Source organism: Aythya ferina (assembly GCF_964211825.1).
Source record: "Aythya ferina genome assembly, chromosome: 2".
In the NCBI taxonomy this organism is placed as follows: domain Eukaryota; kingdom Metazoa; phylum Chordata; class Aves; order Anseriformes; family Anatidae; genus Aythya; species Aythya ferina.
In genome coordinates, this window is record NC_140297.1 from 26,633,437 (window position 1) to 26,646,581 (window position 13,145).

Consider the following 13,145-nt stretch of genomic DNA (forward strand, 5'->3'; position numbering starts at 1 on the left):
CTGCAGAAGCAACTGTATTGGCTTCACCATTCATCTGAAGCAGTTTAATTACTGCTCTGGACATAGCTTGCCTGTAAAACACAATCCTACATACCTCACTCATTCATCCTTCCTTCTTGGTGAATAGCATGACAATTTCTGTACTGCACTGAACAAAATGTATACTTTATTACTGTGCTCACTGAGACCCCTACTTTTCAGAGAAAACTAGAAAGACGAGAAAGAGAAGCTAGAGGTGGCAGTTAGAGTGCTAATCCTCAGCCAAACTCCTCATATTCCAGAAGGGACCAGTCTTCTCTCTGCCACTTGTACCCCCTTCCTCAATGCTGCTATCTTCTTGAGTCAGCAGTCTACCCCATCTGCCTTTTACGTTGCCTTGGTCTTGCTGTTCCAGTACTGACCTAGGAAAATCCCATTCTTTTTCAAGAGTCTTTTCGGTCTGACAGATAGCAGTTCCAGGGCTTAATATGTTAAATCTTGGCTTTCCCAACTGCAAATCTAATTTCAGAGCTATAAATACAGATAGTATATGATAAATCTATAAATACTGACAATATACATAGTGACACCTACACATACTGTTAATAATAGATCACAAGGGCCAATGGAAAACATGCCAAGAAGTACAGGGAGACTGAAATATGACATTGGAGAGATGGAAGGAGGAGGGTAGAACTCAGAAAGGTATCAGCTCTCTTAGGCACTTAACCCTTTCATAAAAAATAAAATCAGATTTAAGAGCTCCCTGCAGCACTGCGGCACTTACCTTATGTACATATTCTTACCCCGACTTCTGTATTTTTCTTCGTATCAGAGTACTGAACTATTCTAGGCACTGTACTTATAAATCTTCATAGGGTTAGGAATATTTCTTTAAATTTAGGAAATGGGTCAAAGAAAGCCATATACCAGCAAAACCTTGTAGCACACTTCTCCAAGTAGACAAAGCGAGCACACGACATTTAATCACTTGCACACATCTATAGCAGGTCAACACAGAAGGGATTTTAATTAAAAAATAAATAGGGCCACCACTTCAAAAGGTGATCTTCCCAACACTTCTACAGACTACAGAAGCAGGAATAACCCTGACTGAGGGAAGACAGCAGGGATGGGAGAAGAACATTTACCAAATGGTCTAACAGCAAGGTGTCTACACTAACATTTTACCACGTGTAGGAACAATACTGAAACTCCCACCCCATTCTCTGAACAATGCATTTTTTTTCTCTAAGATAGTAATACTTCTTCTGAGTCAATACAATAATCACTCAGGAATGTATCTGACTTCTTGGTGAGCATTGTTCAATTCTGATAATGGTATTTAAGTCTAACATGGTAATAATACAGTGAATGATTAATGGTTGGAAAAACTATCAAGAGTTGTATGCGGCAATAAAGGAGCAAAAGATATGAAAAATTTAAGCAGAAAGAGTAAAATATTTACTTTATACATACCTTCAAAAATATTGTTTTCAACTCAGCTGGATCAGCTCTCTTGGTTAGAGCCACCTACAAGTAAATACAATTATATTAATATCCATAATTTATAGAAAAGATATCAAAGTGTCATTTAAAAGAAAGAATTCAAACAACAGAATGAGTGATGAAAATAAATGTTCACCTTAGATAAATTAGGCACTGCTTTAGCTGGTCATATTTATTTTACTCATTTCAGTTATGCTAAATTATTCAAAATTTTTGTTGTAGCTGCTTCCCTTCTGCAGCCCTGCAATTCTTAAACAAACACATGTTAATAAGTCATATAGATAATCCAAGCATCAAATCTTTTCAACATCCCTCTCTGCTGAAATTCAGCATTACACCATCTTTACCATATAGCTTCTTATGCTTCCAGCGTCCTTCATCTAAGAACTTCAGAGTACCACATGCAGCCCCCAGCTGACAGATGGCAAGAATAAAATACTCAGACTTACTAACCTGTCCAGGAAAGCAGCTCCCTAGAAGACTGAATTCCAACATAATTATTTGTTTTATTAGTACACCCACCTCCTACTTCCAACCTTTTAAAGTATTTAAACTTACAGTGTAGACATTTTTGACATGGTAAAGTCAGAAAGCACCGCGTCTAGATTTTCTGCAGATCAGACAAGCAGTCACTTACAACTAAAACACAAAATAATTAGAAAGGTTTTGCTGGTGTGTGTGTGTTTTGCTTTTGTCTTCCCAAAACAATCAATTAAAGAATATTGTATATGCACTATGGAGTAAGCCTAACAGGCTTATTTTCTTCATGTACATACCACGCCATCCATTTGCTGGTTTTGGCAGTAAGTGGATTCATCCTTTCAGTCTGTGCCTGCTATAGTTTCCCATTCTTTCTTCAAGATAACTTGATAAAACCTTGCTTGCCAACATAAAAACCATCATCTGACAGTCAACTCAGCACATCAATCTATTTCTAATCCAAAAAAATTACTGTGTAAGCATACCTGGATTTTCCAAAAACTTATGAAAACATCTTTAGCAGTGAACAAAGAGCCAAAGGGCAAGACACAAAATCTCATCCTCACCTAACAATTAAACATCAAAAGGTTTATCAATAAAACATGAATAAAACATGTCTACCTATTTTCTTGGCTTTCCAAAGCAATAGTAAACTGTAAATGTGAATGTACAAGCTAGACTGCAAGTGCACTTCCATACTAGGCTACTGATGCAAACGATAGAAGGGGAAAATAGAAGTCTGTACAGCAGGATTATATCCTCAACCGTAGATTTATTGAGGGATCTTTACTATGGTCTTCCTCTGCTTAAATGGGTCATTGAAAAACTAAAAAACAAAAGCCAGAAAATATACCAAAATAACACGGAATATTTTAAGAAAACTGTATGAAAAAGGATTTTTATATATACTTAAAAAAAAAAAAAAGGAAGAAAGAAAGAAAAAAAAATTGCACCTGAAGTTATGCTAGGACTTGACTGACAAAATCCATAGCTGGAGTTCTGATTCTGCGTTTGCACAGAAATCTGTGTGGAGGCAGTTGCAAAAAATCAAAGTATAATTGTGAAGCTGGGAAACTAAAAATGTGTATTTGCTACAGTACAAGCTGTTCTAAATATACTCATTGTGTAATAAGCAGACATTTACTTTAACCCCATTTGCAAAAATCCAACACTCTAGAGCAATTGGGAGCTTTGTGGAGGGAAAAAAACCCCACAACATTTCTATACTGCTGCAGCACTGAATCTTACCTCTACATGGGTAAACAGAAGACACCTCAAACACCTGTATCTATTAAAAATACTATCAGGACCACTTTTCATCCACCTTAAAGTTTTACACTGTCCCAGAAATCTAAGCATAAAGAAAGCAAGGATGAGAAGACCAAAGGAAAAGGGTACATGCTGATAATTTTACTTCCACTCATTTTTGTTTTGATTTCACTTTAATCAACAACCTTGGGAAACTCGAGACAAAAACATGCTTATGGTCCATCTGCTCAGGTCAGTGAATGCACAGAGGCCCAAGCAGTGGCTGCAGACCATGGCTTCTCTGCACTTCCCGCAGCCCATTTCCACATTTTCCTATTTCCTGGGAAACAGGAGAGGAAGGGGATGGCTACCTCTCCATAATGGGGTTGTTAGTGCATCACCCACCAGCTGCTGCTTTGAAAGGTCCGTGTGGCCCCAAGCAAGGAAAAGATCCTCCATGATGTCCCAGCTCAGAAAGGCTGGTGCAAATGCAGCTCTACCGGTGCTAAGAGAAATAGTGAATTCAGCTTTCCATCCACATCAACTGTGGGCTAAGCTCAGGCTGCACACACAGACATAAGAACTGATCCTGATGCCGCACGTTGCTAGCAGATTTCCCTTCTGGACAAGGTCAAAGCACTGCTTTCAGGACCACTCTGAAAACTGCTCCTGGTTCTGTGAGCAGCTGAGCAGAACTGCCCCGCAGGCACAAGCTGCTGCTCCTTCAGGTGATGTTTCAACATCCACACAGCCGGTCTTATATGACATGTTTTGTTACTGGAACAAGGTATCTATCTTACTCTGTTTTCTCACCATAAAGCCAAATCCAGCTATGAGCTGATAGACGTGACATCTCTTTAATTGTGTGAGGAGGCATTTGACAGAACAGGCCTGAGGGAAATAAGGTTTGCTGTTGCTCTTCACAAAAAGATGTTTTGTAACAGACATTAACACTTGAAAAAAAAATTTACTTTTTAGTTTAGTGAAGAAAGCTCTCCAACAACTGACATTTATTAAAAAGAAAAAAAAAAAAAAAAGAGAAAGACAACACAGCATACAGGAATTATAGCAAAGTCAGAACATGCTACAGAGGGGACTGGGCAGAAACATCAGAAAATATCAACAGGGATTTTCATTCCTAAGGTGGATACATGAAAGGTAAGAAGAACCAGCCAGCACTGTACGCCACACACAATGTAAGAACAGAACTAAAAATGCCTAAGCTCTTCCATTTGCAATACTGTTCAGCAAAGGGAGACAGAGGGAGCACAGAGAGAGGGAAAGCTCTTTCAGTGAGGGACAGCAACGCCCAGGTTGATTTACACGCTGGAGCTGTTCATATTGTTGGACTCATTGCACATGGATCTTAATTTCAGTCCATTTTCAGAGAACCATAGAGTGGTTTGGGTTGGAAGGGACCTTAAAGATCACCCCTGTAGGCCCCTTTAGGTACTGGCAGGCCACTGTAAGGTCTCCCTGGAGCCTTCTCTTCTCCAGGCTGAACAACCCCAGCTCCCTCAGCCTGTCTTCACAGGAGAGGTGCTCCAGCCTCTGAGCATCCTCGTGGTCCTCCTCCTGACCTGCTCCAACAGGCCCACGTTCTTCCAGTGTTGGGTGCCCCAGAGCTGAAGCAGCTCCAGGTGGGGTCTCAGGAGAGCAGAGCAGAGGGGCAGAATCCCCTCCCTCACCCTGCTGGCCACGCTGCTTTTGATGAAGTCCAGGTTACGGCTGTCTTTCAGGGCTGCAAGCACCTGTTGATGGCTCATATTGAGCTTATCAACCAACACCCCCAGGTCCTTCTCAGATCTGCCCTCAACCCATTGTCCACCCAGCCTGTATTTGTGCTTGGGATTACTCTAGCCCAGGTGCAGGACCTTGCACTTGGCCTTGTTGAACCTCATGAGGTTCTCACAGGCCCACCTCTCAAACCTGTCCAGGTCCCTCTGGATGACATCCCTTCCCTCCAGTGTGCCAACTGCACCACACAACCTGGTGCCATTGGCAAACCTGCTGAGGGCACACTCAATCTTCTCCAGTGGAGATCGTTTCTCCTTGTTGACTTATGCTCAATTTACATTGACATACTTTTTCAGACTCCCTTCCACCCTCAGCAAATGAACACAGTTTCTTTCCACAAATATGTAACCATAAAACAATGCAAGGAAATGGAATCCAAAATCAATTAAAACTATATTAAGTTTCCAGTCAACTCTATTGATATACTTGCCATACATAAGACAGAAGAAACAAGTTAAGGAACAAGATGTCAAATGGTATGTGATATCAAAAGTACAAAAGGACTGTGCTTCACTCAAAGAAGAACATGGGCAACAAGAAAAAGGTCACAAAAATTAGAATTGATAATGCCAATATAACATTATCCCAATGGTAAATACGAAAACATCTGAACTTATCATCATCATAGTAAAAAGATCACTTTAGCAGACACCATTTGGATGTAGAGAAGTGTAGATAAGTGATAAGGATCCAAGAATTGGGATTTGCTACAATATTACAGAAAGTAATACAGCAAGTCCCAACAACAAGTCCCAATCAAAGATAAAGAGAGAAACATCTTTCTTTCTCACAGTTTAACCTCAATACAGCTTGGGTGAGGAGGAAGTTGATGAAGGTGAAGATGCTCCTCTCTACCTCGTTGTCTTTAAAAGCTGACTCCAAGCAGGTAGGAGGCTGGTGAGCAGCTCTTCCTCAAGCACAGAACTGGAGTTGTGGCAGGGCCGCCTCACTGCCACGCTCAGCCTAATTAATTCTGGAGCACGCTATCTACAAGCACGTACTGGGAGATGTTTACTGAAAGGCCTAAGAAATGATCGCAGACTCTGGTAGCATCATGTTGAAATTAGAGTTGTTTTTTTTAAAAAGTACTTCCATTCTTAAATGTGACTGCAGAACACGATGTACTCTGCACCACTAAAAGTCCTCAAGCCAAGATTGAAACCTCATGTCTTCTCGAGATATTCTTCGGTTTCCTCACAAGTTATTGAGTCCACCTGTAAGACTTAAACACATGTGGCCCAGTTGATGTAAGAGGTCAGATTAGCTCATCATAACCTTTCCTTCTGGCTAAAAGTGCACATATACACTCAAAATGTGCAGCTCCAGAGGAGATCAAGCCAGGGTTTGACCTTACATTCTTGTTTAAATGAGTGACTGGAATATCAGAAACCGGGTAAAATGCAGCTACTCACCAAGTCTGAATTCACACTAGAAGTCTATTAATACTGTGTAAGTATTACGCTGAAACAACACCCAAGTTTTAATTTTGACACGTCTGACTTGCTTACATAGATGAGAAACATTCTGCTTCCACATTTCCATTCATGTTAACACAAACACACACAAAAACTCTTCTAACCTAGCAACTCTCTTTGGTCGCTCTCCCTCATCACGCAGAGCATCGCCAGCAGTGTTCTGCACCAACATCTGTCAGGGCACTGTTTCTTATTTCAGCTTCCCCAGTCATCCTTTTCCATTAGCCCAGCACGCTTCTGCCTATTCTCACCTCAATAAAAGCACTGTCATTCTTTCTGCACAGACTCCAAGGAAAAGGACTTGTCTGTGATCTGAAATGGAAAGCCATCTGTGCAGAGTTCAGCAGTACTGGGAAGTCTGCAGGCAAGATGTGGACCAACTCACTGAGCAGGGAACCAGACAACTGCAAAGAGAGCTGGCACAGCACGCCGGATCAAAGCGACCCTCTTGCCAGACCTCCTTCATAGCACGCTGCATCTCTCTCCTAGGAAAATACAATCAGCATTTGGCATATCTACTCAAGGGTTAGGGTAAGAAGGAAAGTCAGAGAAGCTGATAAGTACTAGGCAGGTAGTCCTATTGCATTCAGTCTGATCGGTGAGAACATGGTCAGCCTTGAGACAAAAAATATTATTTTCTAAAAACAGCTTTCATCCTCACAGTTGAACATACTGGGCTTACAGTTATATTCTGCAGAAGCGTAGGTTTACCAATCCAAGTAGCAGTTACTGTATTCCTTTGTCTAGTAACGCATAAGGTGGACCATGAAGCCAAGAAAAATAATTGTTAACACTAATCAACAAAGTCTTCTTGGATTCTACAGGCTGATCTGGTATGCAGAGCTACTGAATAAAGCTCCTGAAACCAGAGTTGTGCTGAGCCTACCTCCCACCGTGCTAAAGGAGAAAAAAAATTTGCTAGCTGATAGAGACAGCAAATCTCAATCTCAAACTATTCTCGTCCATCTTCAGCCTGTCACAATTACAAATCTCTGGACAATGCCCAGTCCAGCTTCTGCACGATGGTAAGTGGAAGCCTCACTTCCCCAAGTGCATCAAAGCCAGCAGATCTACTTTATTGGGCAATTACCTGCTACCTTTGATCCTACCTTCAAAGTCCCAAAGCTACTGCAGCTGGCTTGTTTGTAAGCTGGTTCTTGCACAAGGACATTCCCAATAAACGATAGTGTTTTTAGATACAAACCGATCAGGGGACCAACATACAATTACGTACACCCAGGAAAATTCTCGTCACCTTGCAAATACAGAACTTGTCCAGTTCCTCAAATGCTTCCAAATAGGTCCAGAAACAGAGGTGGGAGTAGGAAATACCTTATGGAAAATTAGTATAAGAATTTCAAAGAATAGGTAATTATTTTTTTGTTAAAAGGCATCTAGACTGTGTACTTCTACAGATTTCTTAATTAAAGGCCTGAAAAACAGATGGACCATACAGCTGGCCCAATATTAAGGTAAAAATAGCTAGGCACAGTCACTGCTCAGCAAAAACGTTTAGCAAAAGGGACAAGCATCACACTGCAACCTGTACTATCTGCTTCAAAATTTAAGCACATACTAGACGATACACTTAGGAACAAACCGGACTATAAGCTGGTAGGCAGCCTTCGGACTAGGACAACGAAGCAATTGCTGTAATTCCTGTGATACAAGGTGAAGCACTATGCTACGGCGAGAAACCGAAGCTGAAAACAACTCTGTGAATAAATGAAATCTCTCTTCAACTTTTCATGTTTCTAGGAGGGAAAGGTCAGCTCTTCCATCACTTTCGCCACCTACCATAAAGTGCTCATCAGTCCATCTTCTTCCTCAAAGCAGTATCCCAAATTGTCTCATACCTCTTCTACAACACGTTTTTACTTCAGTATTGCAATCCAAAGATCCACAAGCAAGCTGTTTTATTATGGCATTACGTACTATTAATATATCTCACTGACTCTTAAACTAGAGATCACTGCTCACTTGAACAACTGCAGTAATTGCACATGAGATATACTGGGGGTTCTTCAATAAAAACAACCTGTTTGTTTCCAAATGATAGTGGTCAAGTGACCTTTTCATCAACTCACATGCGTTTTTCAAAAATCCCCTTCTCCTGCTCAACACATGTGAATGATATATGATGGATGCTAATACTGTGACTTTGCTTCCCTTTCGCTTCCTTACACCTTTCAGAACTGGAGGCACATCCAAGCATCACAAATATCAGCCTGCTAACACGTCTTTGGCAGCTCCCTCAGTCCAGTTCATAGACTTTACCTTTTGGTTCTCCCAGGGCTTGTTGGGTTACAACAGTGCCATTGCACAACCAGTGCACTGACCATAAGCTCAGGACGACACCAGCCTCACATTCAGCTCCCAGCAGCAGTTATCCCAGCACTAGCAATTTATTTCCTAGAGGTAGAGCTCATGCTTATGGGCTTATGTTGAGCAGGAAAAGAGGCATTTAACCCAAAGACAAAAAGGGTAGCAAAATTCTCCAGTGTAACAGCAAGACCAAAACAAGTTCCTGGAAGCAGCAGAAAAATAGACACCAATGCCACTCAATAATCAACAAGGAGAAGTGGCAGACTATTATGGCAACATGAATTTTACCCAGCCCTCAGCCCTCTGTGTTTTGCCAGAGAACAAGGGCATCCACAGACACCCCAAACAGTGTTTCGAGAGGTTTCTCCTGGCTTTTCTCTCCCGACTGTCAGTGTTGCGGAGGTTATGCCGTGACACAAGGTCTCTGTGAGCTGGCAGAACTGTTTTACAGCACCAAACGAGAACCTGCTGCTCTCTGAAGAAAACAACCCACAGGGACAGCAGCGCCATAGAGGGGTGTCCACACAAAATGCTCTGATTTTAGGTATCTTGTAATCCCATGATTATAAAGAAGTAAGAAAGCATTACATGGATGTGGCTATAAACTTTTGGAGAGGTCGAGCTGAAGGTGTTGCGAGAGTAGCTGCTGTTATTTGTGACTTCACACTCGTGAGTACCTGCAAGAGGCGATGAGCTGGAGAACAGTTCCTATACATTTCATGCCTTGACTAATAATTGTGTGACAGGAATTATGCAGGAATAACTGACAGGTAAATGTATTTTGTTTCAGTGTTGTGTTTTCTTCTTTGAACACAGAAGTTCACTTTCCAAGCTCCTATTTATAACCACATCCATCTATTCAACTCTATTCAAAACGCTACACCTCAGTAGCTCAGAGAGCTGGGAAGGGTGTGGGAGTGGGCATGAATCCCTGTGTATGCATGGATCCAGTTCTACACTCTGTAAAAGAACAAAAGACAACTGCGTAATGGAAACAGGCAGCATCACACGCACAAAGCAAACTTATGGAAGGCTGTAAAGGATGGGAGTCAAAGAAAACCTTCAGTCCTGTAGTCAGGAACCTTTCCTCATAGCTAAGAAAAATAGCAGCAGCCTTCCAACAGGTACTTGGGCAAATAATAACACCGTGCTACTGAAATATGAGAAGGAAAAAGAAAACAAGAATCTTCAGTATTAACCATAACCAAACTGTTGCTGCTTAAATATTGGCAGATTACACGGCTGCTACAGGCTACAGTGGGAATGTGACCTTCCTTCTTGATAGGGGCCTGCACAGAGGGCTCCAGCTACTAACAAGTGTACTTGGAAACAATTTTCAGGTTCACATGTGAATATCAGATGATCTAAATCAGTCACGTAAGGCAGATATTGTATTACCAAAGGTTGATCCACTGTTGGCTTGCAGCAACTTGGCAAAAATTATCAAAGAGTTCACAATAACTTTACAAAATTTGCAATAGTTGTAAGATACCTGACAACAACTCAAAACCTCTCATTTCTCCTTAAGGAACTGGGGAAACATTTCCAGCATTTTAATCCATTTTAATTAGAATCAATTCTGATTTTAGCTTGCATGATTTGGCTTCTCCTCAGCGAGTCTCTGTTATTATATATACTTGCATAAAGCAACAGCTGTTCCATTAAAACATTACATTTACTTGTGCTGCACAGTCACATCACAGTATTTTTATGAGATCATTTGGTTGCTGTGGAAATCATGATGATGTCAAACCGAGTACTCTGATTTAAAGACAGGAAACAAAATAAAAACAAAACAAAAAATCCTAAGATTACTTTCACACAGGCATCTTTAGCAGAGAGAAAAAATTAATTTAATCATTTTGATTTGTCGAGAAAAGGATTTCCTGTTTCTTCAGGAACACTGCAGTTAAACTAAAATCGAAAAATACATGATGAAACATGGAAGAGAATGCAACGGTGTGGTTCTCTTCTACCACTGACTGACGTGAACGTGGTAAAACTCCCAAATAACCTTTCTGGCCAGTTGATCCAGGCCTTAGAAATGCAAAAACTGATGCTCTGCCTTATGAAAGCACTGGGTGATCAAACCGTGGTTACTCCTCACAGCTTTCACAAACTGTGTCAGCCCAGGAAGCCTTCAAACAGTGAACAGAATAGCCAGGAGACCTTACACTAGTTTTTATTGTAGATTCATTTGTTCGTCAGGATATGACTTCATTTAATCAAACTCTGGGTCACACACAGCACAAAGCACCCCCATACTTTCTAAGCCATACAAGAACTGCAGACAGCAATTGTGTATAAAACTGTCTAAAACAGAAAATAATGCATTTGAAAGTCTTGTTCTCCATACTATGCTGTTTCCATCATTTTTCAGCAGTTCCTTCTTCTCCTCTTTCCCTCCCCACACATCCGCAAGAAATAGGAAAAAAGCTGGTTTACCATCCTTGTCAATGGCATATAAAACAAGGAACCATTAATTGCTACATTAATTATGCAGTATTTGAGTTGAATGGTTACACACTTCAGAATTATGTCTTCTGGTTTGGGTTACTCATAACCAAAATACTGAATCTACAGGAACATCAAAAGAGGTTAGGGTTACTCTCATTTTCTTTACTCTGAGAGGAAAGGAGAAGTCCAAAACTTCTGCAGTACAGCATCCGAAAGCAGGAAGGACCGCACCCACTGCTTCCCACCAGTCAATCTTGAGAGAAAAGATGCAGATCAAGAGATTCAGGCGTGTGAATGGAGTTAAAAGCAACTGCAGGAAGTTTGTTGTTGCCATGTTTTTCTTCCTTTTGTACAGCATCAACATGGGACTAATTCATGATCTTCACAAAGTAGCTTCCAGTTAGACTGACACACAATGGCAAGCAGCGTTAGACAGGTGAAGTGACAGGGAGGAGGAAGGCTGACTTGATGTCAGTGACAAAAACTATTTTAATGGAAATGCGAAATTATTCAAAAATTTCTTCCCCTAAACACGTGAAGATTTCTCTAGTCAGATTCAGCCTGCACAATGGGCTGGGAGCAGGAATCAGCCAGACACGGTATTTTTACATACCGCTTTTTTTCCTAATGGCTTTTCAGACTCGGCGCCTTGCTTAAAGGTTTCTTCTGCCAAAGCTCTGTTAAATCAGTGATGTTCCACCAAGCAGGAGTTGTCAAACATGATAAAGCCTTACAATCACAGAGCACGTGACCAAGAGGTTTTAGTAGCCAGGGATTCGGGGAAGAGTAGACCCGGGTCATGTTTGCAAGGCACAGAAAGATGACTACACCAACAAATGGCCCGCTGTTTGCTCAGCGATGTTAATTTTCAGACCTATTTTCTTCCGTCCCCAAATTAGACCTAGGTAACAGGTCGTGCGATGGATGGATGCGACAGGAAAGTCACGGAGCAAGGGACAGATGATAATGCTCGGCTGCTGCTGCACAACCTGCCTCTCAATCAGCTCCTTCGGGAGGGAGCCTCCTGCCCTGCTGCTGAGAGCTGGCAAATCCTAGTCCCTCTCCTGCTCTGTAACATCACACACCCATCCAGAGACTCAGCTAAGAAGCTGCCACAGCACAACTGCACAGAAATGGAAAGAAATAATAAGGCAGAAGACCTCATATTCTCATTTCTCAGTGCAGGAGGCCTGAGGGGGCTGCACTATGCACATACACGCACGTTGTACATATTTATATGCACACTTGGATTTGGAGGCACCACGCACACGTTTGAATGCAGACCTCCCAGCCAGAGTGGCTTGCACAGACATAGAATTTGTGTGTCGTGATCCTGCTGATGGCTTTTGCTGTTTTGGAGATGGTACCTGCATTTTGATTAACTGCAAAGCTCTCAGTCTTTGATGAAAGATGCAGTCAGATGCAGCTCAAGCTACTCCAACACTGAATAATTTGCTCTAATTTATTCCTTACAAGAATTATTCTACTTTACTGCTTTACTTAGATTAAATGGGCACATTTGCTAACTTCCCAGAATTAAATATCCATTGACTGGAAAAAAAAAATGAAAAAAGAAAAAAAACAAAACCCTGACGGTTCTATTGGCTGAGAGAGTTCAGAGAAGTTGGGATAAAACCCAGCAACTTAAATATGAAGACAATTACAATTTCTTCCTCCTACTGGCGGGATGATTGGCATTTGGCTCAGGATCATCCTCGTGAAAGCATCCTCCGCTGTTGACTAAGTGCACTTTCAGGCAGTATGCAAACACTATCAGGAAGAAGGTAGAAAAATGTGTGCCCTTCCATGACTCCATATTCTCAGATCTATAGATATTTTTTCCCAGTGTGCAATGCCAGAAAGAAAAACAAAAGA

The 13,145-nt window shown here is 41.3% G+C and overlaps 1 protein-coding gene across 3 annotated transcripts in view; it reads right to left on the reverse strand.

Annotated features, from left to right (window-relative positions):
- SLC25A13 (solute carrier family 25 member 13) overlaps positions 1-13,145 on the reverse strand; it is a 105,540-nt gene that overhangs the window by 81,410 nt on the left and 10,985 nt on the right. For all 3 annotated transcript variants that reach the window (XM_084510219.1, XM_084510218.1, XM_084510217.1), the window contains one exon: positions 1,459-1,512. In XM_084510219.1, coding sequence (XP_084366345.1) covers positions 1,459-1,512 — 54 coding nt within the window. The remainder of the gene's footprint in view (positions 1-1,458; positions 1,513-13,145) is intronic.